A 26,746-nucleotide genomic window follows, 5' to 3' on the forward strand; every position below is an offset into this window, starting at 1 on the left:
TAAGCATCAATAACGACGACAAAGGCACCTGACCAGGCGTCCGTATTTCACGAGATGGGAGTGAGAATGTGTTGCCAGGGGTTACATGGAAAAAATTTGGAGAAGCTCAACTAATTTGAAAACATTTCAATTAAAAAATATCAGCTGTAACACCTGAACACCTCATGTTGCAGTTATGTAAGAGTGAAACCTTAACAAGTTCTAACAGGTAGCTAAAGGTAATGAGTACATTTTAGAAATAGCTCAAATGACTTAACGGTAGAAAAAGTTAGCTAAAAGGAATGATTAAACAGTTGAAAAAGCTCAATTCAGGGATTAAATGGTAGAAATAGCTGAAACTATTGCATAAGCGGCTGAAATGCTTAGCTAAAAGTACTGACCAAAAGGTTGAAACTACAGTAGTACCATTGCTGACCAAACCAGCCTAAATATTGAACACACGTTGGGAGTTGATGAAGGGGTACGTGAGTTCATCTAACAGGGCTGTGGGGGGGGGAACCTCGGATAAAAAAGGTTGGCAACCGCTGATGTATGCAACTGTAATGTGGACTGGAGTGCTGACCTGCTATCTTACTGTAAACCAACTTCAACACGGGGGCTCTAAATGACTGTTCATTTTTAAAGTACTTTCAAAAGTTTAAATGTCTTAACATGAATCCAACATATTAAATATCAAATATAAATCCCCACTGATATCAGGCTTACTGGCCTATAGGTAAGGTAGTCACTGAGATATCCATTCAAAGATCCTAATGTGTATATTTAACATTAAAATATGATTTATAAAATAATTTACTAGTATTAGTATTCTATGCAAAACATGTATGTGTAAAGGCTTTAGGCCGCCCTATAAGTTATTGCAGGCCCAGTTTAATATGCAAATCCATTTTATACAATAAATGTAGTAGGGGGGGGTCATCTCTCTTTCAGTTAAGGGGTCCTTGGTTTAAAAAGTTGAAGACACCTGCTCTAAACATCCCATTGCCCCACCCCTAACTTCTGTAGTAAACGGGGACAGGATGCCAAAGTGGTTAACAAACATACAGTATGTTATCCTTTTTAATTTTTTATCAAGCAGGGACAATGCACAACACATATATCGTACCAAATGTAGCTAAAAGCTAATCTTCATCTGTAGTCCCTGGACAGAGGCCATAAGAGAAGTTGATAGAGAGATGAAGGATCAGTTCAATTTTATTTATATAGCACATTTAAAAACAACCATAGTTGACCAAAGTGTTCAACAAGCTCAAAAGAACCCAAAATGATAATATACACAAACAATACACAATACAAAATAACCAACATAAGAAAAAAACAAAAAGGTCAAGATATCAAAGCTCAACTTGAATTGAAAGCCAATGAATAGTAGTGGGTCTTAAGCAAGGCCTTGAATGTTTCAACGGTCCGAGCTGTTCTTATATGAACAGGTAAACTATTCCAGAGGTTTGGGGCAGCCACTGCAAAGGCTCAGTCACCTTTATTTATTAATCTGGATCTGGGCACATCGAGGAGCATCTGATTGGAAGACCTCAGTGCTTTGACAGGTGTGTGGACATGTAAAAGCTCCGATAAATAAGAAGGCGACAACCCATTTACAATCTTAAAAACAAGCAATACAATTTTAAAATCAATCCCAAAACAGACAGGAAGCCAGTGGAGCAAGGCCAAAAGTGATGTAATGTGGTCACGCTTTTTGGTCCCGGTCAAAAGTCGAGCTGCTGCGTTCTGGACTCTCCATACAAAGAGTTAAAGTAGTCTAATCGAGACGTAATAAATGCATGTATGGCTCTTTCGAAGTCTTTGCGTAGCAGGTAGGGCTTGACCTTAGCCAAAAGTCACTGCTGGAAGAAACTGGTTTTAACAACAGAACTAACACTGTCAAAATCACACCCAGATTCTTGGTAAAAGGATGAATATGGGAACCTAAAGTACCAAGAGCATCTACAACAACAATTTCAGTCTTATTGGCATCGAGACAGAGAAAATTCTGATCCAACCATATTTTGAGATCTGTCAAGCAGTTAAGCAACGGCTGAAGTGTGTCCTTCTCGTCGTTTTTAATGAAAGGTTATTTTTTTATTTTTTTTTAAATGGACCCCAAGGGCAGCATGTACAGAGAAAAGAGCATGGGTCCCAAAATGGAACATTGGGGGACCCCACAAGAAAGAGGGCCAGCAGATGAAGAGCAATTACCAATGGACAGCAAAACTATCTGTCAAGTAAGATTCAAACCATTTGAAGGCTAGGCCCGTAATGCCAACACTTCATCCCATTGATCAGTTGTATGTAAATGTTACACTTTGTAAAAGGCAGAAAACATACAGCAACATTTGAAAAACTAAGAGACAGCACAAAAATGTAACAAGCCTAAAATTCAAATGTAAGACTTTATGGACCCACACAACGGAGTAGAACATCTCATTTTTAAACACTAGTTCCTGTCAGTTGTGGACTCTCATGTGTCTATTTAAACTTCCCCTATCTCTAAAACCTTTCTTACAGACGGAGCAGGTAAACGGCCTCTCTCCTGTGTGGATTCTCATGTGTTTCTCCAAACTTCCTCTCGCTGTGAAACCTCTCTCACAGAATGTGCAGCTAAATGGCCTCTCTCCTGTGTGGATGGTCATGTGTATCTGTAAGTTTTCCCTCTGTGTAAAAGATTTCTTACAGACTGAGCAGCTGAAAGGTTTTACTCCTGTATGAGTTTGCATGTGTCTCTTCAGAAGTGATGTGCGGCCAAATATTTTCCCACATTCGGAGCAGCTAAATGGCTTCTCTCCTGTGTGAATTCTCATGTGTGCCCGTAGATTTCCACGCTCTCTAAAAGATGCCTTACAAACTGAGCAGCTGAAAGGCTTCTCTCCTGTGTGAGTTCTCACGTGTGCCCGTAATGTTCCACTTTCTGTAAAACATTTCCCACACTCGGAGCAGCTGAAAGGTCTATCTCCTGTGTGAGTCATCATGTGTCTCTTCAGACTTCCCTTTGTACCAAATCCTTTGTCACACTCAGAGCAGCTGAAGGATTCCCCAACAGATGTACAGTTAATATCCCCAACATTGACTTGTTTATTCTTCAAATAGTTTAAACCTGACTGAAGTTCTCTGCTCTCCTCCCAATCCCCATCACTGACGTCAGTCTCTGAAGAGTCTGAAGCCTTGTCTTCAGTCTCTGGTTGTAAAAGTGGATGTGGGTGGGAGTTCCTGGCTGGTTCTGGTCCTCCACAGTCCTCTCCATCAGCTTCTGTTTCCATGTGTTGAGTTTGTCTTTGATGAAGCTGTGAGGACTGAGCTTCCTCTTCATCATCTTCACTCTTCACAGGGACAGGAGTGAATGGGAACTTGGTGATATCAGCCTCCTCCAGCCCTCGAAGCTCCTCTCCCTCCTGACTGATACACAGTTCCTCCTGTTCCTCTTTAATATGTGTCTCAGGTTCAGAAGAGTCTCCAGTCTGGTCTTCAGTCTCTGGTTGTAAAAGTGGATGTGAATTCCTGGCTGGTTCTGCTCCTCCACAGTCCTCTCCATCAGCTTCTGTTGCCATGTGTTCAGTTGAGCTGCTGGCTGGAGTCTCTGCCTCTCTGTTCTCCACAGTTTGAGTCTGACGACCAACACATTTATGTGTTTTGACCAGCGACAGCCAGGCAAATGTTTTCTGACAAACACTGCAGCTGAAAGGCTTCTCTCCTGTGTGAGTTCTCATGTGTGACCGTAAATTACCACTCAACGTAAAAGATTTCTTACAGACTGAACAGCTGAAAGCTTTTTCTCCTGTATGAGTTAGCATGTGTCTCGTCAGATGTTGCTTGGTCCAAAATCTTTTTCCACACTCAGAGCAGCTAAATGGTTTGTCACCAGCACCACATGTTGAATTGCTGACGGAGACTTCCTCATGTTTCAGAGAGTTTAAAGCTGACTGAGGGTCTCTGGGCTCCTTCCAATCGGCACTGTCATCCGCCTCAGGTTCTCCCTCCTGACTGATCCACGGTTCCTCCTCTTCTTCTTTAATGTGTGGGGGGGGCTCTGGCTCCTCCTGGTCTACAGTGGAGCTGCACTCCCTCTGCTTTATGATGACACTAACACAGGAATTAGATCGATCTTGTCCCTTGTGGACTCTCATGTGTCTATTTAAAGTTCCTTTGTCTATAAAGGTTTTCTTACAGACGGAGCAGGTAAACGGCCTCTGTCCTGTGTGGATTCTCATGTGTTTCTCCAAATTTCCTCTCGCTGTGAAACCTCTCTCACAGAATGAGCAGCTAAATGGCCTCTGTCCTGTGTGGATTGTCATGTGTATCTGTAAATTTCTACTTTGTCTAAAAGACTTCTTACAGACTGAGCAGCTGAAAGGTTTTTCTCCTGTGTGAGTGTCCATGTGCATCTTCAGAAGTTTATTGCTGCTAAATCTTTTGTCACACACCGAGCAGCTAAAAGGTTTCTCTCCTGTGTGGCTTCTGATGTGTGCCCAAAAACCTCCACTCTGTCTAAAAGATTTCTTGCAGACTGAGCAGCTAAAAGGTCTCTCTCCTGTGTGAGTTCTCATGTGTGCCCGTAAAGTTCCACTTTCTGTAAAACATTTCCCGCACTCAGAGCAGCTGAAAGGTTTGTCTCCTGTATGAGTTCTCATGTGTCTCTTCAGACTTCCCCTTGTACAAAATATTTTCCCACACTGAGAGCAGCTGAATGTTTTCTTACATCTTGAATCATGTTTCAGAGAGTTTAAAGCTGACTGAGATTCTCTGGTCTCCTTCCAATCAGCACTGTCATCAGCCTCAGGTTCTCCCTCCTGACTGCTCCACAGTTCCTGCTGTTCCTCTTTAATGTGTAGGGGGGGCTCTGGCTCCTCCTGGTCCACACTGGAGCTACACTCCTGCTGCTTTTTTACACCACTAACACAGGAAGTAGATGGTTGTTGTCCCTTGTGGACTCTCATGTGTCTATTTAAAGTTCCTTTATCTCTAAAACTTTTCTTACAGACGGAGCAGATAAACGGCCTTTCTCCTGTGTGGATTCTCATGTGTTTCTCTAAGCTTCCTCTCGCTGTGAAACCTCTCTCACAGAATGAGCAGCTAAATGGCCTCTGTCCTGTGTGGATGGTCATATGTATCCGTAAATTTCCATTTTGTGTAAAAGATTTCTTACAGACTGAGCAGCTAAAAGGTTTTTCTCCTGTATGAGTCATCATGTGCATCTTCAGAAGATGATTACGGCTGAATCTTTTGTCACACTCCGAGCAGTTAAAAGTATTCTCACCCGTGTGCATTCTCATGTGTGCCCGAAAACCTCCACTCTGTATAAAAGATTTCTTACAGACTAAACAGCTAAAAGGTCTCTCTCCTGTATGAGTTTTCATGTGTTCCCGTAAAATTCCACTTTCTGTAAAACGTTTCCCGCACTCAGAGCAGCTGAAAGGCCTTTCTCCTGTATGAGTCATCATGTGTCTCTTCAGCTGTGACCTAAAGTCATATGTTTTCTCACACTCAGAGCAGCTGAAAGCTTTCTTGTCAGTTTTAGGTCTCTCATCACAGACAGGAACGTCCTCATCTTTCAAAGAGTTTAGAGCTGACTGAGGTTCTCTTGTCTCCTTCCAATCAGCACTGTCATCAGTCTCAGGTTCAGAAGAGTCTCCAGTCTGGTCTTCAGGCTCTGGTTGTAAAAGTGGATGTGAGTTCCTGGCTGGTTCTGGTCCTCCACAATCCTCTCCATCAGCTTCTGTTTCCATGTGTTGAGTTTGTCTTTGATGAAGCTGTGAGGACTGAGCTTTCTCTTCATCATTTTCACTCTTCACAGGGACAGGAGTGAATGGGAACTTGGGGATATCAGCCTCCTCCAGCCCTTGAAGCTGCTCTCCCTCCTGTTCCTCTTTAATCGGTGGGGGGGGCTCTGGCTCCTCCTGGTCCACACTGGAGCTACACTCCTGCTGCTTTTTTACACCACTAACACAGGAAGTAGATGGTTTTTGTCCCTTGTGGACTCTCATGTGTCTATTTAAAGTTCCTTTATCTCTAAAACTTTTCTTACAGACGGAGCAGGTAAACGGCCTCTCTCCTGTGTGGATTCTCATGTGTTTCTCCAAACTTCCTCTCGCTGTGAAACCTCTCTTACAGAATGAGCAGCTAAATGGCCTCTGTCCTGTGTGGATGGTCATATGTATCCGTAAATGTCCATTTTGTCTAAAAGATTTCTTACAGACTGAGCAGCTAAAAGGTTTTTCTCCTGTATGAGTCATCATGTGCATCTTCAGAAGTTTATCGCGGCTGAATCTTTTGTCACACTCCGAGCAGTTAAAAGTATTCTCACCCGTGTGCATTCTCATGTGTGCCCGAAAACCTCCACTCTGTATAAAAGATTTCTTACAGACTAAACAGCTAAAAGGTCTCTCTCCTGTATGAGTTTTCATGTGTTCCCGTAAAATTCCACTTTCTGTAAAACGTTTCCCGCACTCAGAGCAGCTGAAAGGCCTTTCTCCTGTATGAGTCATCATGTGTCTCTTCAGCTGTGATCTAAAGTCATACGTTTTCTCACACTCAGAGCAGCTGAAAGCTTTCTTTTCAGTTTTAGGTCTCTCATCACAGACAGGAACGTCCTCATCTTTCAAAGAGTTTAGAGCTGACTGAGGTTCTCTTGTCTCCTTCCAATCAGCACTGTCATCAGTCTCAGGGTCAGAAGAGTCTCCAGTCTGGTCGTCAGACTCTGGTTGTAAAAGTGGATGTGAGTTCCTGGCTGGTTCTGGTCCTCCACAGTCCTTTCCATCAGCTTCCGTTTCCACGTGTTGAGTTTGTCTTTGATGAAGCTGTGAGGACTGAGCTTTCTCTTCATCGTCTTCACTCTTCACAGGGACAGGAGTGAATGGGAACTTGGTGATATCAGCCTCCTCCAGCTGCTCTCCCTCCTGACTGCTCCACAGTTCCTCATGTTCCTCTTTAATGTGTGGGGAGTGCTCTTCCTCATGACTGATACCCAGTTCCTCTTGTTCCTCTTTAATCGGTGGGGGGGGCTCTGGCTCCTCCTGGTCCACACTGGAGCTACACTCCTGCTGATCCCCTTCACCAACAATCACTTTCTGAACATCTGAAGGGAAAGCTGAAACACAGAAAAACAGTTATAAACAACTTTTGAAGACATCAGGGAGCTGGACCCTAAACTAACTTGTCCATCATGGAAAATGCCCGCCATCCTCTGCAAAGCACATTCACTAAACCGCAGTACGGTCAGTGGCAGTGAAAATAGCTGAATGTTCACTTGCTCTACAAGGGGCAGTCTATCAGCGATGATCACTTAGAGTGCCAGCCTGTGTGTGCATGTGACTGTTAATTAGAGATAACTAGATTGTTGAACGTCCTTGCTTATCTTTATTTTAAAAGGAGAATTCCGGCCAATTTTTTACGTTAATCTTGATCGCTATAGCTACGCGAGTACTTTCAATAGAATCAGTGCAGGTAACACGGAGAAGCTGCAGCTACGTACTACAAGCGTCCCCTGAGCTAAAACGGCAGTGTTCGGGGCAAGTTTTAGAGTGCCTTTGTGCCTCTTACCAGACACAAAATACAATTAATATGTCTGTGCCACATGAACAGGACCCTTACGTGTCAACAAGATGCGTTTTCAACTCAGACAGTGTTTAAATTCACCTACCCTAGTCCCCGTCTCGATCCTGCCGGTAGCTAGCTTGCCCTGCTAGCTGCTAGCTGTTAGCCATTAGCCGCTAGCTGCTGTCGGGTGAGTGTATTCAGATAGGCTTCTGTGATAATCATCCCAATAACAATCCACAGAGCGGCGGTGGTGTGGCTATGTCCTCCAGAGGACAGGTCATATCATGTCTTGAAGTTTATTCCCCCTAAAAAAAACAGTAGTGCGGTAGTAGCCGTTAGCTGCTAGCTGCCCTCCGGTGAGTGTGTACAGCCAGATAGCCGTTAGCTGCTAGCTGCCGTCCGTGAGTGTATTCAGCCAGGCTTCTGTGATAATCATCCCAATAACAATCCACAGAGCGGCGGTGGTCTGGTGGATGTCCTGCATAGGACAGATCATGCCTTCGCAGTGAAAAGTTTAGATTATTTCCCCCTCAAAATAGGTAATTGAGCACTGTAGTGGTTATGACCATATCAGTGACTATGTAACTACATGGAAACGGGATAAACGATGTCTGTGGCTTGCACAGTAATAGCGTTACTGAAGCTTAGCTGTAGCATCGCGCTGTCTCCTGGGAATTCAGTTGTAGCAGGAAAAGGTAGTGTGTGAAGAGTGAAGAGCGCAGTTGTTCACAAGGGAAGAAGCTTGGAGCAACGCAACTATGGAGAACATAGATATACAACACACGGAAGAGCCTTTTGAGTTTGATGGTCGTCCTTATTTATTCGAACCCGAGTATACAGATGAAGAACTCTCACAAGAGTTGGAAAGAACGAGACAGACAGAGGGGCAACAGGCAGATGAACTTGCTGCTCCAAGCGCAAGCTAAAGCTAGTCTTCAGTAACTGGAGGACAATGCAACACCATCGCCGCTCTGTGGATTGTTATTGGGATGCTTATCACAGAAGCCTGGCTGTACACACTCACCGGAGGGCAGCTAGCAGCTAACAGCTACTACCGCACTACTGTTTTTTTTTTTAAGGGGGGAATAAAGTTCAAGACGTGACATGACCTGTCCTCTGGAGGACATATCCACACCACCGCCGCTCCGTGGATTGTTATTGGGATGATTATCACAGAAGCCTGTCTGAATACACTCACCGGAGGGCAGCTAGCAGCTATCAGCTAGCAGGGCAAGCTAGCTCCCGGCAGGATCGAGACAGGGACCAGGGTAGGTAATGTCTGAGTTGAAAACGCATCTTGTTGTAACGTAAGGGCCCTGTTCATGTGGCACAGACATATTAATTGCATTTTGTGTCTGTTAAGAGGCACAAAGGCACTCTAAAACTTGCCCCGACAACTGCCGTTTTAGCTCAGGGGACTCTTGTACATGTAGGTGCAGCTTCTCCGTGTTACCTGCACTGATTCGGGTCAGGTTTTTTTATATCGAAAGTACTCTCGTAGCTATAGCGATCAAGATTAACGTAAAAATTGGCCGAATTCTCTGGGAAGTGCGTAATTTACATGCTAAAGTTGTTACACTGCTTTACTCTAATGTAATTAATAGTGGGTTCATTGTCATTATTTTATTTTATATTTAGGGGTCCAAGCCCGAGTCTGCAAGAACCGGCGGTAGCACGAGCTACGCCGTTCGCACAGCAGGGCTGTGGAACCCTATTGTTTTTGTAAGGCTTAATCATACATTATTTTTCTTCTCCGCCTAAAACTCAGACTACAGCCTAAACCGTACATGCAAGGACCTCAGGCGCAACAATTGACCCACTTCCACCACTAGGTGGCGCTATAGCAGAAAAAATGCGTTTGGCCCTATAACTCCCACACCGTACACCGTACGTTTAAAAACCATACATCCACGCGTTCCCTGGATCCAACTGAATCACGTGATATAGGCCACGCCCATTTACGCCCTAAACTTTTGTGTGTGAAAAACCGCGATTTATCAAAACCCTACTTTTTTTCGAAGGGTGCGACCGATCGGCACGAAATTTTGCAGATAGCATCTCCAGATGGGCCGGACAAAAAGTTAATAAAAAGAATTTTGATAGGATAAAAATTGCGCATATTACGCACAAACAAATTTGTGTAGCTAACTATGAAAACACCAACTTTGCCATATCTCGGCCAAAATAAATGCCATCAAAGCCAAACTTTAGATTCTTGTTTGCCGTGACACTCTGAAGGTCACCCACGCATTTTAAAAAAATTGGTCACTAGGGGTAAGTACAAAAAGTTTATATCTCAAGAACCGTTCATCCCATTTTTTACAAAATGTGTTGGGTACCATCTAGGGGCCACTCCTGAGGCCAACCCTAGAGTGGGGGTACTGAGGGGTCAAAGTGGGCGTGGCCTATGGGATCCAAGTCTAGATTCACCACTTACACTAATGTGAACAAGTTTAAATTCACAGGGTAGATGGATAATGGGTCTTGGACCACACCTACCAAACATTACACATGTGGACCACTAGGTGGCGTTATAATAGTTATTTGCCTTTAACTCCGACATTACACATTAGAAATCCTTACAGCCACGTCTTCCTTGAATCAAGCTGAATCACCTGACATAGGCCACGCCCATTTCTGCTTAAAATATTTTTCACAATATCGCGCAATGCACAAAACCAACTTTTTTGAACTCGTCCTAGGCCGTGCGAGGATCAGGGACGAAACCTGGTACGTAGCATCTCCAGATGGGACGTGACCAAAAGTTACTCAAAGAATTTTGTTACGTTAAAGTATGCGCATTTGACGACCAAACAAATTTTTCCTAGCTTTTTTGCTAGCTACCACACAGGTATCATATCATATATCTCGGCCAAATTAAATGTTATAAGCAAAGGACTTGAGATCATTGTTCAACATCCTACTACGATGCTCTGTACCAAATTTGGCAAAGATCGGCCTTTAGGGGGCGCTATAAGCAGCGTTTATTGGTTTTGGCCAATTTAAATGCAATAATTTGCAATTGCAATATCTCTGCCGCAGTAAATGCAATCAACACGAAACTTGGTGGAAGATCGGCCATTAGGGGCGCTATAATCAACGTAGACGAGTTTTGGTGCTTTTACTCTGTTAATGGGATGTTTGCAATGGAAATGTACCACAGACCTTGCAGCTCACACTTCTCAATATTTACTGATGTTTGCCTTCTACCGTTTTTGCTTTTGTGTGCTCCCCTGGTTTTTTACAATAAACAAACTTCTTAACCCACTTGACAAAGTTTCTACAACCTTCAGTGGACAAATGCAACTCTTTTCTCTCACTTTTTCAATCCAAAATCAACACTATTCATAGGCGCCAATGAAAACACTGAGCACCCCCGTGTGCCAGACTGCCAGTAGGTTACATTCATTTACAGTTAAACATTGCAGTTGGTGCTAAGTGGAGCATCTGTCATAGTGTGATTGGTTACGTCGGTGGCATTGATTCTTAATTTAAAGTGTCAGTTGAACTTTTCATCTCCAATCCTATCCGTATATCATTGTTAAATGTAGTCTGTATATGCTTGGAGGGGAACCGTTGACCGCTACGTTTGCAACGGCGACGTACCGCAGGCGTCGCGGCTCACGCCTCTCGATATTTACTGACGTTTGCCTCCCAGCCGCCCGGCTTCGGGTTCCGCTTTCGCACGCTCCCGGGCGTCGGGCGACTGCCGTGGGTGGCTTGGGCCCCGTCATAACTGCTTGCAATTCTAGTTTTACATTGTGTCCGATAGATTTTTACACTGTTACTTACTTCTTTGCAGAACCACACTCTCTCTCTCACACACACACACACACACACATTTGTACTGTTGCTTATTCTCATAACAGTATCAAAAGCGAGAAGTTGTCTCCACGTCCGTGGTTGCTCAGTTCCACCCGCGACTGACACACACACACAAACACATACAGTGGATGCAGGAAAAAAACGGAGATGAGACGTACAGGATGACCTAAATTGAGGACAGCTACGCTAGTCATTGTAAATGCAATGATAAGTTAAAGTCCAATAAGTACTTTATCAAACCATGTGAATGTGTGTCCCAGCCCAGGATAGAAAATAAACTAACAATGTAAAGATCAACAAGCCACTGACAGATACAGTCAGGTCCATAAATATTGGGACATCGACACAATTCTAATCTTTTTGGCTCTATACACCACCACAATGGAGTTGAAATGAAATGAACAAGATGTGCTTTAACTGCAGACTTTCAGCTTTAATTTGAGGGTATTTACATCCAAATCAGGTGAGCGGTGTAGGAATTACAACAGTTTGTATATGTGCCTCCCACTTTTTAAGGGACCAAAAGTAATGGGACAGATTAACAATCATAAATCAAACTTTCACTTTTTAATACTTGGTTGCAAATCCTTTGCATTCAATTCCAGCCTGAAGTCTGGAGCATAGACATCACCAGGCGCTGGGTTTCATCCCTGGTGATGCTCTGCCAGGCCTCTACTGCAACTGTCTTCAGTTCCTGCTTGTTCTTGGGGCATTTTCCTTCAGTTTTGTCTTCAGCAAGTGAAATGCATGCTCAATCGGATTCAGGTCAGGTGATTGACTTGGCCATTGCGTAACATTCCACTTCTTTCCCTTAAAAAAACTCTTTGGTTGCTTTCGCAGTATGCTTCGGGTCATTGTGCATCTGCACTGTGAAGCGCCGTCCAATGAGTTCTGAAGCATTTGGCTGAATATGAGCAGATAATATTGCCCGAAACACTTCAGAATTCATCCTGCTGCTTTTGTCAGCAGTCACATCATCAATAAATACAAGAGAAGCAGTTCCATTGGCAGCCATACATGCCCACGCCATGACACTACCACCACCATACTTCACTGATGAGGTGGTATGCTTTGGATCATGAGCAGTTCCTTTCCTTCTCCATACTCTTCTCTTCCCATCACTCTGGTACAAGTTGATCTTTGTCTCATCTGTCCATAGGATGTTGTTCCAGAAATGTGAAGGCTTTTTTAGATGTTGTTTGGCAAACTCTAATCTGGCCTTCCTGTTTTTGAGGCTCACCAATGGTTTACATCTTGTAGTGAACCCTCTGTATTCACTCTGGTGAAGTCTTCTCTTGATTGTTGACTTTGACACACATACACCTACCTCCTGGAGAGTGTTCTTGATCTGGCCAACTGTTGTGAAGGGTGTTTTCTTCACCAGGAAAGTATTCTTCGGTCATCCACCACAGTTGTTTTCCGTGGTCTTCCGGGTCTTTTGGTGTTGCTGAGCTCACCGGTGCGTTCTTTCTTTTTTAAGAATGTTCCAAACAGTTGATTTGGCCACACCTAATGTTTCTGCTATCTCTCTGATGGGTTTGTTTAGATTTTTTCAGCGTAATGATGGCTTGCTTCACTGATAGTGACAGCTCTTTGGATCTCATATTGAGAGTTGACAGCAACAGATTCCAAATGCAAATAGCACACTTGAAATGAACTCTGGACCTTTTATCTGCTCCTTGTAAATGGGATAATGAGGGAATAACACACACCTGGCCATGGAACAGCTGAGCAGCCAGTTGTCCCATTAGTTTTGGTCCCTTAGAAAGTGGGAGGCACATATACAAACTGTTGTAATTCCTACACCGTTCACCTGATTTGGATGTAAATACCCTCAAATTAAAGCTGAAAGTCTGCAGTTAAAGCACATCTTGTTCATTTCATTTCAACTCCATTGTGGTGGTGTATAGAGCCAAAAAGATTAGAATTGTGTCGATGTCCCAATATTTATGGACCTGACTGTATGTTCATTCAATAAATTATTTTTTTGTCTTATTTTTCATATTATACCAACATTTGCAGCATCCTGAGCCTTTTTGTTAAGGTTACTAAGAAAACTCAGCCTAGAGTAGTTTTATTCTCCCCAAAACAAGTTTCCTTTTTATTTTTTAAAGAACTATATATAACATTTTCTTTTAAAAAAAACTCAAGTTTTTGCAGCTTTTTACAAAAGCTCCCGCAAAATCAGGCATTTTGGGGCCACAACAATCTCAAAAAAAAGGCCACGAAATCCTAGAGGGACTGGCTATCCAGGGTGGCAGACCTATACGCCTACGGCACATTGGGCTCCCCCAATAGATAGGCCCTAGAGGTTCACCTGCACAGATGCTTAGGCCAGGAAGGCCATCCTATGGGCAGTCCTACAGTGAACCCCCCTCAAGCTGGAGTTAGCCTATAGGGTACCCTGGTCAGTGAAACCGACCACTTCAATTGAGGAAGAGGTACCAGAACTCCAGAAGTCGACCTTCTGCATAGTCACATCCACAGCAGTAGAGCCTCAAGTTCCAGATGCGGACAAATGAAACGCCTGGAGGGAGCTCATCCGTGTTACAGCGCTGGCGCTTCAGGGGGTGTTGGACCAGCACAGGAGTCCTTCGGCCGCAGACTACCAGAAAGAAGAGACCCTTGCCTTCCAAAGAGCCCAAAAAGACAGCTTCCCTGGTGAGCTGCTACTCCTGAGAGCCAGTAAATCCGTCCCACCTAGTAGCCGCCTATTTACCTTGTTCCCGAAGTTTGACGAATCTCTAGTTCATTTAAGCCTATTGTTGTATTAGTTTATCATTTCTTGCAACTTGAGAGTAAGTTCACCTGTGATTTTCTATGTTTTTTATTCTGCACGGGCTAGCTAAAATGCATGTGGCTGTTAATTAGAGATAACTAGATTGTTTAACGTTTGTATTTTAGTTGCATTATTTACATCCAAAAGTTGTTACACTGCATTATGATTATGTAGGGTAATTGATAGTGGGCTTATTCTTTTTATTTGCTATATATGTTCTATGCATTGTGTATGGTAGCTTGTACAATGTTATTTCTTTGCAGAGCCAAGCACACACACACACAAATCTACCCACACCCATGTTTGTACTGCTGCTTACTGTATTCTCATTAAAGTATCAAAAGACAGAAGTCGTCTCAACTTCAACAGTCGTCTCAACTGGCAACCGGAATCAGCCAAACAGTAAAGTTTATACAGTCCTAGCAGTCTAGCCCTCACTAACACCTGCTCTTTGCCATTAGGGTGCTGTACTGTCAGTTACTGAAATGTAACACTGGAATGCCACCAGGCGAGGGTGCGTTCTGTTGCAGCTGCGCCATGGTTTTTGTTCCGTCATCCACCGTATATCATACCACACCGGGAACCTTTCATACTGAGGGCTCAACCTGGGTTGAACCAGGGTTGACGGTGTGTTTGAAAGAGTTTGGTGTGGTTTTGGTTTGGTATATTTATGGATATAGAAAGACAACAAGGGGGGAGGGTATCCAAGGGATAACATGTAAAAGCGAGAAATACATTTTTCCAACATGGTCCCTGATGTAAGAGAACAGGACGTACAACACATGCAAACACATACAGTAGAGTATACTGAGGTTAAAACAAAAAAATAAAAAACTACACATCAAAATACCAGATGAGGGTACATTACCCTGTCCCCAGTCTAGATTTTATTTTCCCCTAATTATCTATTTTATTCCATAAGTTGACCCTAACTTTATATCTAAAATCCCTTTTCGTTGCTGCCATTTTGATATCAAGTGGAAGACTATTCCATAAAATAATTCCTGTATAAAAAAAGGATTTTCTTGCTTCACTATTCACACATGGCACCTTACATGAACGGACACTGGCCCTAGTCTCATGGGCATGTTGAGTATGCACCATCAGAATCTGAAATCCCAAATACTTTGGGGCTACACCCTTAATAATACTGTACATATGATTGAGTTTAAGTTGTTCAACCCTCTTAAACTCATTTCTTCACTTCTTCATGATACCTAGAAGGTTTAGACAGTATGAAGCAGATCATATTATTTTGCATAATCTGCATCTTGTTTTTCATTTTCATCGTCAGACCACTGTACCATGCTCAGCACGCATAGTCAAAATGACATTGAATGAGTGCTGAGACAAGGAGTTTTTTTTTATTTTGGAGTCAAACTGCCTTGTATTACAGTATAAGAACTTCAATTTGCAGGCACTCTTAACCAGATCAAGAAGTGGGTGGGACGCCGGTTGGACTATGGCGTCACGATTATATCATATGTCGGGAGCGCAACAAAACATACAGGGCAGGACTGTTCTAGCTGTTCTTATTTGCCTTTATCCACTTATAGGAGAATTCCGGCCAATTGTTTGGTTAATCTTGATCTCTATAAATATGTGAGTACTGTCAATAGAAAAAAAAAAAACGACCCAAATTGCTGGAAAAGACCACCGGGCGCTCAGTGGATTGTTGTCGGGAGCGGGAGGCGACGAAGCCGGGGAGAAAGCAGAAGCAAGGATGCCGGTGGGGCCTGCTAGCGCGGCTAAGGGAACTACCACACATATCGCCACTGCCAAGCCTCCTACTCACCATCACCAGATCGATCGCACACAAAATGGATGAGCTACAAATACACACGGAACTGCTGCGTGATGATTATCACAGAAGCCTGGCTGAGCAAATTTATCCCAGACGGCAGCTAGCAGCTAACAGGGCCAGCTACCTACCGGCAGGATCAGGACAGGGTAGGTGAAATTAAACAATGGCTGAGTTGAAGACGCATCTTGTTGTCACGTAAGGGCCCTGTTCATGTTGCACAGACATTTTACTTGCATTTTGTGTCTGTTAAGAGGCACAAAGGCTCTCTAAAATATGCCCCGACCACTGCCGTTTTAGCTCAGTGGAAACTCGTACACACAGCTGCAGCTACTCAAGTTTGCCAGCACCGTTTTGGGTCGGGGGTTTTTTTCTATCTGTAGTACTCGCATATTTATAGCGATCAAGATTAATGTAAAAATTGGCCGGAATTCTCCTTTAAGCTTGATTTACGGTCCTGCGGAGGCTCCATGCAGAGCTTTCGCCGTAGCGTAGCTATTCATACCTCGGTGCCTGGACATTTCCCCGGGCTAGTGTCAATAAAATAAATCATATCATTCCTGACATCAGTGAAGTTTAGAAAGAATGAAGAACACATCAATGACTATACAAATCACAACATGTAAATAGGAACATGTTGGCGTTATTTTGTCACTTATTGGGAGCAGTAGGCTCGATGGAGCCAGTTACCTCCAGGATCTGTGCTAAGCTAGGCTAGATGGAGCCGGTTACCTCCAGGATCTGTGCTAAGCTAGGCAAGATGGGCCGGGTACCTCCAGGATCTGTGCTAAGCTAGGCTAGATGGCGCCGGTTACCTCAGGATCTGTGCTAAGCTAGGCTAGATGGAGCCAGTTACCTCCAGGATCTGTGCTAAGCTAGGCAAGATGGAGCCAGTTACCTCCAGGATCTGTGCTAAGCTAGGCTCGATGGAGCCGGTTACCTCCAGGATCTGTGCTAAGCTAGGCTCGATGGAGCCGGTTACCTCCAGGATCTGTGCTAAGCTAGGCAAGATGGAGCCAGTTACCTCCAGGATCTGTGCTAAGCTAGGCTAGATGGAGCCGGTTACCTCCAGGATCTGTGCTAAGCTAGGCTAGATGGAGCAGTTACCTCCAGGATCTGTGCTAAGCTAGGCTAGATGGGAGCCGGTTACCTCCAGGATCTGTGCTAAGCTAGGCTAGGTGGAGCCGGTTACCTCCAGGATCTGTGCTAAGCTAGGCTAGATGGAGCCGGTTACCTCCAGGATCTGTGCTAAGCTAGGCTAGGTGGAGCCGGTTACCTCCAGGATCTGTGCTAAGCTAGGCTAGATGGAGCCAGTTACCTCCAGGATCTATGCTAAGCTAGGCTAGATGGAGCCAGTTACCTCCAGGATCTGTGCTAAGCTAGGCTAGCAGTGGGGGCGTCAGACAGAGTTACGACACGCAGGGAGATGAGAAGGGTATGTCTGGACTTATCTCACTCTGGGGGATACGGGGAATAAGACAAAGTCCCAATAAGTCGGCGTGTTCCTTTAAAGAATTGGGGTAAACTAGCTTTGGGGAGTTTACTCCCCGGATTCCTTATGTTTCTTCTTCTGTGGTAACTTAAAACAGTTAAAGGTACAATATGTAACTTTTCTGCATTAAAATGTCTAAAAACGACCATACCTATGTTATATATTTTTTGAGTTGTGTAGTTACACTATCCCACATGTTTCCATCAAATGTCAAACCCAGAGAAATCTGTTATTTTATTTCAGACACGTCACGTTTCATTTAGTCGCCCGTCAGTGGCGTCATTATAACCTTTCACCCTCTAGTTACTCGTAACTTCCGTCAAAACACGGCACTCAGATGATATGTTCAGGAGTAATTGTAAATCATACAATGTCACAGTAAAAAATACTCGTAACCGTAATACTGCTTTCTTTGCCACGCAGCATCATTTTGTGATTAATTAAATGCCACTTTGCAACACAGTAATACAACAGAAACCTTATTTATTGATACATATCAATATCGATCCAGCTTAACGTTACTACAATGTATGTGCTGGTTGACAAGTAGCTAACGTTAATGGTAATGCTTGGTGGATAACATTATAGGGTTACAACATCGTTCAACATGCTCAAAGTTATTTTTAGTACGATTGTTTTGACCGTGACTTCACCAGTAACGTTAACGTTAGCTGTATAGATAAACGATTAATCAAATGCTAATTTAGCCAGCTAGCGAGCACATCCCGGTCTGTCTGCCCCACTCCCCCGGCGCAGAGAGACTCAGTCGGGATGAGAGCTGACAACTGCCCCGGGACGTATAACTAGCTAGTTACCGTTAGCCCCCAGTCAGCTAGAAGCCAGCCACTTAGCTACAGCAATCCCCCCCCCAGCCAGCACTTAACTCCAGTGCCTGGTGCTTACAACGCTAACGGCAGTTTAATGAAGCGTCGGGAAACAGACCATATCAGACCCAGCACCCGAGTCACAACAGCGGCCATCCAAACGTTAGCTAGCTAGCTAGCTACGTCTCATTTAGCGCTACCGGTGTCCGTGCTGAAAATCTCCTCCCTGCCGAATTTCTGCAAGATGTTCTGCTGCTGCACATCAGGCATCGAACGCCCTCGCCATTGCGGAGATCCCCCCCGGCAATCCCCACTCACACCCATCTCTCAGCCTCGTTGAGTAGCTAGCTAGCGTTACAACAAACCCCGTCCGCCCCGGTGTTGAAACCATCCAAAGGATGACATACATCTCTCGCCCAGGTCCAGCAGGCTCCGTCTCACGCTATTACTCAACACACTGAAGTTAGGTGCATTTAATAACTTCTAATGTTTTTATCGCCGTGGCGGCCGCAATAACAGAGAGTTACCAGCAGAAACACTGGTACCAATACAGGTTTCCTCTCATACTTAATATACAGCTGTGGTAATAATACAGGTTTCCTCTCATACTTAACAATATACAGCTGTGGTAATAATACAGGTTTCCTCTCATACTTAGCAATATACAGCTGTGGTAATAATACAGGTTTCCTCTCATACTTAACAATATACAGCTGTGGTAATAATACAGGTTTCCTCTCATACTTAATATACAGCTGTGGTAATAATACAGGTTTCCTCTCATACTTAATATACAGCTGTGGTAATAATACAGGTTTCCTCTCAAACTTAACAATATACAGCTGTGGTACTAATACAGGTTTCCTCTCATACTTAACAATATACAGCTGTGGTAATAATACAGGTTTCCTCTCATACTTAACAATATACAGCTGTGGTAATAATACAGGTTTCCTCTCATACTTAATATACAGCTGTGGTAATAATACAGGTTTCCTCTCATACTTAATATACAGCTGTGGTAATAATACAGGTTTCCTCTCATACTTAATATACAGCTGTGGTAATAATACAGGTTTCCTCTCATACTTAATATACAGCTGTGGTAATAATACAGGTTTCCTCTCAAACTTAACAATATACAGCTGTGGTACTAATACAGGTTTCCTCTCATACTTAACAATATACAGCTGTGGTAATAATACAGGTTTCCTCTCATACTTAACAATATACAGCTGTGGTAATAATACAGGTTTCCTCTCATACTTAACAATATACAGCTGTGGTAATAATACAGGTTTCCTCTCATACTTAACAATATACAGCTGTGGTAATAATACAGGTTTCCTCTCATACTTAACAATATACAGCTGTGGTAATAATACAGGTTTCCTCTCATACTTAACAATATACAGCTGTGGTAATAATACAGGTTTCCTCTCATACTTAACAATATACAGCTGTGGTAATAATACAGGTTTCCTCTCATACTTAACAATATACAGCTGTGGTAATAATACAGGTTTCCTCTCATACTTAACAATATACAGCTGTGGTAATAATACAGGTTTCCTCTCATACTTAACAATATACAGCTGTGGTAATAATACAGGTTTCCTCTCATACTTAACAATATACAGCTGTGGTAATAATACAGGTTTCCTCTCATACTTAACAATATACAGCTGTGGTAATAATACAGGTTTCCTCTCATACTTAACAATATACAGCTGTGGTAATAATACAGGTTTCCTCTCATACTTAACAATATACAGCTGTGGTAATAATACAGGTTTCCTCTCATACTTAACAATATACAGCTGTGGTAATAATACAGGTTTCCTCTCATACTTAACAATATACAGCTGTGGTAATAATACAGGTTTCCTCTCATACTTAACAATATACAGCTGTGGTAATAATACAGGTTTCCTCTCATACTTAACAATATACAGCTGTGGTAATAATACAGGTTTCCTCTCATACTTAACAATATACAGCTGTGGTAATAATACAGGTTTCCTCTCATACTTAACAATATACAGCTGTGGTAATAATACAGGTTTCCTCTCATACTTAACAATATACAGCTGTGGTAATAATACAGGTTTCCTCTCATACTTAACAATATACAGCTGTGGTAATAATACAGGTTTCCTCTCATACTTAACAATATACAGCTGTGGTAATAATACAGGTTTCCTCTCATACTTAACAATATACAGCTGTGGTAATAATACAGGTTTCCTCTCATACTTAACAATATACAGCTGTGGTAATAATACAGGTTTCCTCTCATACTTAATATACAGCTGTGGTAATAATACAGGTTTCCTCTCATACTTAACAATATACAGCTGTGGTACCAATACAGGTTTCCTCTCATACTTAACAATATACAGCTGTGGTAATAACAATTAAAACTGTAGACATATGTCAGCAGTTTGGACCGGCGGTGCCGTGTCTCTCCATGTTGCAGGGGAGCCGTGTGTGAGTGAATTGGGGGGGGCTGCGCGGAGGAGAGATCCAAACACAGGCACGGCAAGAAATGGGTCATGTAACGCAAACATTAAACCATATCGATATAAACGACATCGCTTCGCTCGTGGAGAGGCAGCGGATGCGAGGACGTTAGGTGCACCGGTGCGACCTGGGAACAATCTTAGTCCCACCCTTACACATTTTGGTCGCACTCTAGAGCCCTGCCCGTTATAAAAGATATGGAGTGGAGGGGAGGGGTAACAACCAGACTCTGATAAATGAGGTTCTGGGAGCTTTCACAGCGGCGTGGCTGCGTTGTTTCAACGGTTGTATTAGTACAGTTAATCCCCACGGCAAGACCAGCAGCAGCATGCTACTGCTAACGTAACGATAGCCTCTCCGAGCATGCGCAACGTTGACGCTGTCATGCACGCGGCACGCAACTTCACGAGGGGGAGGGGCTGGAGGCAGCTCCTCTGTGTGCTGTAAAAAAATAAATAAATAAAAAATACACCGTTGTACTGTATATATACTATATTTTTACTTATTTAACTGTCTAGTAAAGTCCAAAGACAGTGTTTAAAAAGTGCAATCCACGTTTACATATGTTTATCGCAGTAAATGATAATTAAATAATCTAAATACTACCAAGTGTGGTGAAAACAATTGGATTATTTTCCAAAATCGCTCAGCCCTAATGGGAATATACGTTGCACTACAAGACGACTCGACAGAGTCGGCGGCATTCATTCGCGGCCGACCATTGGGGCTTGATGGCGCCAACGTTAAAGGGGAAGATTAAAATAGAGAAACTGGATCTGTGAATTCTCATTCAGAATCACAACTGAATTCATATCTTGCTACTCCGTCAGAATCTCATTAACCTGGAGTCCCAGTCTCTGGCACAGTAATCATACGCTATATGTGATGTTTGAGGCCTATTGGCAGACAGCCACTTCAAATGCAGGCAATGGCATATAAAGAGTCCACTGAAGTGTCTCAGCTTGCTCTCTAGTAACATGTGTGTGGTCCAGGTAGCTCTGCATAAAAAAATGGTTGCCATTCGCAAGGCTACTTTTACTTTTATACTTTAAGTAAATTTCCAAGCCTGTACTTTGTTACTTTTACTTGAGTAAAGAAGTTAAATAAGTACTTCTACTTGCGTACGGGAAGTGAGTACTTTCGCCATCTCTGGGCATCGGTATATCCCTTAGTTATCACCATATTTATATCTATTCATCAGGCACACAGAGCAGCCGCCACACGCCAGGCAGCATCTGCTCCGCTAGCGCTGGAGGGAAACAGGCGCTCTCCCGGGTCACTCTGCTCTCAAGGTGGATTCCTGCACCTGTGAATAAAACTGACTTGACATTTTTGCGTGGGCAGAAACCAAGGGAGTCGCTGGCCCTTTTATGATTGATGACTTTCAAGGCGATCTCACCCACCCGGAGCTACAGAAAAACAGCTTTGTTTGGTACAATCACACTACGTGACTATAGTACATTCTTATTTGGGTTTCAATGAAAATGTATCACACTTGTTGTCCTCTCAGGTCAAAATAGAAAACGAACACCCTTTTTTTTTTTTTTGACTGTTGACCTTTTCCCCCACTACCACCAGTACTGTCTACGCGCCTCTCACCAACTTATTACCACTACTGTTACACTTATTTTTGGAATTCATGGTCAGAGCTTCTACTACACAACACCAAGATGTGTGTTCTTGTGATGACCAACTTAGAAGTAGAAATCATCTGCATCATTTACTTCTTCATCCTGTTTTAATGTGTTACGGTGTTTAAATGTTCCTGTTTTTAAACAACCTTTTAGTCCACATGTGCCAAACTCAAACACACACACACACACACACACACACACACACACACACACACAGGCATCACCAAATAACAACTAATGTCCGGTTGTAAACGTGACTGTTAACATCAAAGTCCCTTTCCAGTGTGTAGCAGCTTGGTTCTCTTACCTTGGTGGATGGAACAGTGAGAGGACGGGTGCTGACTGTTGTCAGAGTCCATGTCAGAGTTTAGAAAAGTCTCTCTTCACACTCACTGCTGCCCGACCTGGGTTGGACAAAATACGGAGCTTACAACAACACGTTAGCAGGAGCTAGCTGCTAACCTTAGCTTTACAACAAGCTGGAGAAACAACACGTTAGCAGGAGCTAGCTGCTAGCGGCTAACCTTAGCTTTACAACAAGCTGGAGAAACAGCAACACGTTAGTAGGAGCTAGCTGCTAGCGGCTAACCTTAGCTTTACAACAAGCTGGAGAAACAACAGCAGCAACACGTTAGCAGGAGCTAGCTGCTAGCGTCTAACCTTAAGTTTACAACAAGCTGGAGAAACAACACGTTAGCAGGAGCTAGCTGCTAGCGGCTAACCTTAGCTTACAACCATAGATATATACACACATGTATGTGTATATATCTATGGCTTACAACAAGCTAGAGAAACAACACGTTAGCAGGAGCTAGCTGCTAGCGGCTAACCTTAGCTTACAACAAGCTGGAGAAACAACAGCAACACGTTAGTAGGAGCTAGCTGCTAGCGGCTAACGTTAGCTGTAGCAACATGTACCGCGTTTCAACAACAAACCTGCTCTGTGTAGCTTCGTTTCAGCTTTTAAAACCACATCCAGCAGTTTGGGACCTTTCTTTCTTTTAGGAATCTAAACACTGGCGCCTTTTACTCCGCCGTCTGATGGATGGATTATAAGATATAAGTTAGCCACAGTGAAGACTATAGAGCTTCCGGGCAGAGAAGTAGCCGAGTTTCAAAATAAAAGCCGCATTTATTTTTTTTTTCTTCTTCCTTTGCCAGAGAAAGACGTTTCTTTTTAAGTCTGAGTTCAGCTGTCAGTACTTTTGTAGCTTCTATGAATCTCTGTAGTTTAAAGTTTAGTTTATTTCCTGCTTTCCTGTTTGTACTTTCATATATCAGATTGATTGTTTCATGATCATGAGTTCATGATGATATTGCTGAACAGTCAACATTTCCTGATGTTACTGCTTCACAATAAAAGCTTTTACATAACAAAATGGCTGGTTACTTTTATTTTGAAGAGTGATAGGTAACTATATGTGTTTATTTCCCGCTTTACAGCCGCTGATGACCGCTAGAGCCGTCGATCAACCCTCAGAGTTCAGTACAAAAACACAGACAGTACGTCCAAAACACAAAATTCCCTCTCAGTGGTTTCTGTGATGTAGCTCCCCAGTAACGCGTACACACGATGTTTAGTAAAAAACAGGGTAATCTTTATTCCATCGTCGAACATCAATCCCGTGAAAACTGCCAATGAAACAACACTTATAACAGCTGCTTGCAGCGACCACAGTGTATTAACACTAGTCTACTATATTAACACAGCAAGCTATCAGGTTAAGTTAGCTAAAACTTGTAAACATTCTCAACGTACCTCGTTGGCAGCTTATTACCAAAAGGAGCTAAAACCAGACCTCGTATCTTGTAGCAACACATCTCATCACAACAGATCTTAAACACATTTCTTACAAATCCAATATGGCTTAACTTAAAAGGTAATATTACATTTCCTTGTGGAATGTGCTTATCACGCGGCATATTTGCAGATCTTTCTATCTCAGTGTGTAACCCCAAAAAGGGTCCCACAGGCAGTGTATGCAAATTAGTTCCGATCCCTGATTTTCAGAACATTATGTCAACTCAATTGTATTTATAGTATCAAATCATAACGGGTTATCGCGAGACACTTTACAGATAGAGTCGGTCTAGACCACACTCTATAGTTTACAAAGACCCAACAATTCCAGTGATTGTCTCAAGAGCAAGCATTAGCGGTAGCTATTGCGACAGTGGCGAGGCCCTTTCAGGAAGAAACCTGGGACAGACCCAGACTCTTGGTAGGCGGTGTCTGACGGTGCCGGTTGGGGGTGTGATGAACAGGGCAATAATAGTCACAATAAAGATAGTGGAACAGTGACTACAATGGTAGTCGTAGTAGTTCATGTCATAGTAGGGCACAGCGGGGCGTTATGGGGTGTAGTGTGGCACAGCAGAGCATGGGTGGACGCGGCAGGACGCAGCAGGACACTGCAGGGAATCGCAGAGCGTAGCTTGGTGTAGCAGGTCCACAGCAACAGCTACACCCAAGACCCAGGTCTTGGTGCCACCCTATTCCAAGGCGATATAAGAAGAAACATAAGGAATCCGGGGAGTAAACTCCCCAGAGCTAGGTTAGTAACAAGCATTTCTGGGACTATGATGGACACAAGAGGAAACAAGTGAAAGAGAGAAGAGAGAGCAGCTCATTGTGTCATAGGGAGGAAGGAACTTCCCCAGCAGTCTAGAGTTATAATGGCATAACTAAGACAGGCAGGTTAAAGTAGGAGACATAACAAAACATGTTAATGAACTGATGGCAGTTACATGTGACATGACTGCTATGGAAAGCCAAAATGGTCATAATTCGTCACTATTCTCATGCCGTTTTGAATGCCGTCTGGCATTTAAAGGAACACGCCGACTTATTGGGAATTTAGCTTATTCACCGTATCCCCCAGAGTTAGATAAGTCCAGACATACCCTTCTCATCTCCGTGCGTGCTGTAACGCTGTCTGACGGCCCCAGCGGCAGCAGGCCATCACAGAAAATGCAGGTGAATGGTTCCAGCAATCCTACTGCTCCGAATTGTGACAAAAGTAATAAAATAACGCCAACATGTTCCTATTTACATGTTGTGATTTGTATAGTCACAGCGTGTACAAAAAAACAACGTAACATGAGACACAGCCATCTTCTAACCGTATACATACCGGGAACTATATTCATTCTGCTACTTGGGCGGAGTGATTTGCTTTGCAGCAAGTCTGTCTCACTCCGCCCAAGTAGCAGAATGAATATAGTTCCCGGTATGTATACGTTAGAAGATGGCTGTGTGTCATGTGACCTTGTTATTTGTACACGCTGTGACTCTACAAATCACAACATGTAAATAGGAACATGTTGGAGTTATTTTGTCACTTATTTGGAGCAGTAGGATTGCTGGAACCAGTCCCCTGCATGTTCTGTGATGGGCTGCTGCCGCTGGGGCCGTCAGACAGGGCCCCCCCCTAAACTACTAACGACGAATAATTGAACTACCGGTAACCTCCAGCCCAAACTAACACAAGAAACTAAAATAACAAAACTAGCACAGCACCTAAACGTGCATGGAGGTCGGGAAATCACAAACCTGCTAGTTGTGGATAAAAAAAGAGGAGGAGGAAACTCCTTACTGGTGTTCTCTCCATGTGCCTCTGTCCCTTCACTCTCTGCCTTCTTCACTTCTGCTTCATTAGAGCCTATTGTAAGGAAAATACTTAACGTGGTGTAATGTACCTAAACAACGATCAATGATCCCCAAATTTCTCTCTCATATTGCTCCTCATAACCACTGAAAACTGTCAAAAAATATAACCCAAAGTCCAATTATTATGGACTTTATCCGACATTAAGCGTTTCTGCTTCATTGAGGCTATAAGGAATAAGCTTAACGTGGTTTAATATAGGCTACCTAAACAACAATCAGTGATCACCAAATTTCTGGTTCGATTTTTAGACAGTTTTCAGTGGTTATAAGGAGCAATATGAGAGAGACATTTGGTGCTCATTAATTGTTGTTTAGGTACATTAAACCACGTTAAGCTTCTTCACATGAAGCGTTGTAGAATGTCCCTGTTGAACTCAGAATGAGGAGACGGCTCCGTCGCCGAAACTACTTGGCTAAAGGTCCTAATTATATATGGCACTTAGACTCTTATGACAAATTGAAGCCTTTTGGCATCTATATAAACTCATCTTTAGCTGCCATCCTTTCTAACCGGAGTTCTTTGCTGCAGTGCTGCTGACTGGGGCACTGTTCATAACAGCGCCAAATGGGTTTCAAGGCGATGAGTTTCTGAATCCAACAAAGTAACCTACAGGAAAGTAGGATTTTCATGATGTGGTGGAAGCAAGCCATCTATTTATCTCCCTGAACTG

At 43.2% G+C, this 26,746-nt stretch overlaps 1 protein-coding gene across 1 annotated transcript; it reads right to left on the minus strand.

The window, feature by feature from the left end:
* Window positions 1-1,176: 1,176 nt before the first annotated feature.
* Window positions 1,177-23,488, minus strand: LOC144528548 (uncharacterized). Its single transcript, XM_078267201.1, has 3 exons — window positions 23,342-23,488; window positions 22,713-22,809; window positions 1,177-7,078 (listed from the first exon to the last, which is right to left on the minus strand). The coding sequence occupies exons 2-3, from the start codon at window positions 22,762-22,764 to the stop codon at window positions 2,445-2,447; spliced, it is 4,686 nt and encodes a 1,561-aa protein (XP_078123327.1). The 5' UTR covers window positions 22,765-22,809; window positions 23,342-23,488; the 3' UTR covers window positions 1,177-2,444.
* Window positions 23,489-26,746: the final 3,258 nt, after the last annotated feature.

This window comes from Sander vitreus, chromosome 14, assembly GCF_031162955.1.
Source record: "Sander vitreus isolate 19-12246 chromosome 14, sanVit1, whole genome shotgun sequence".
Classification (NCBI taxonomy): Eukaryota; Metazoa; Chordata; class Actinopteri; order Perciformes; family Percidae; genus Sander; species Sander vitreus.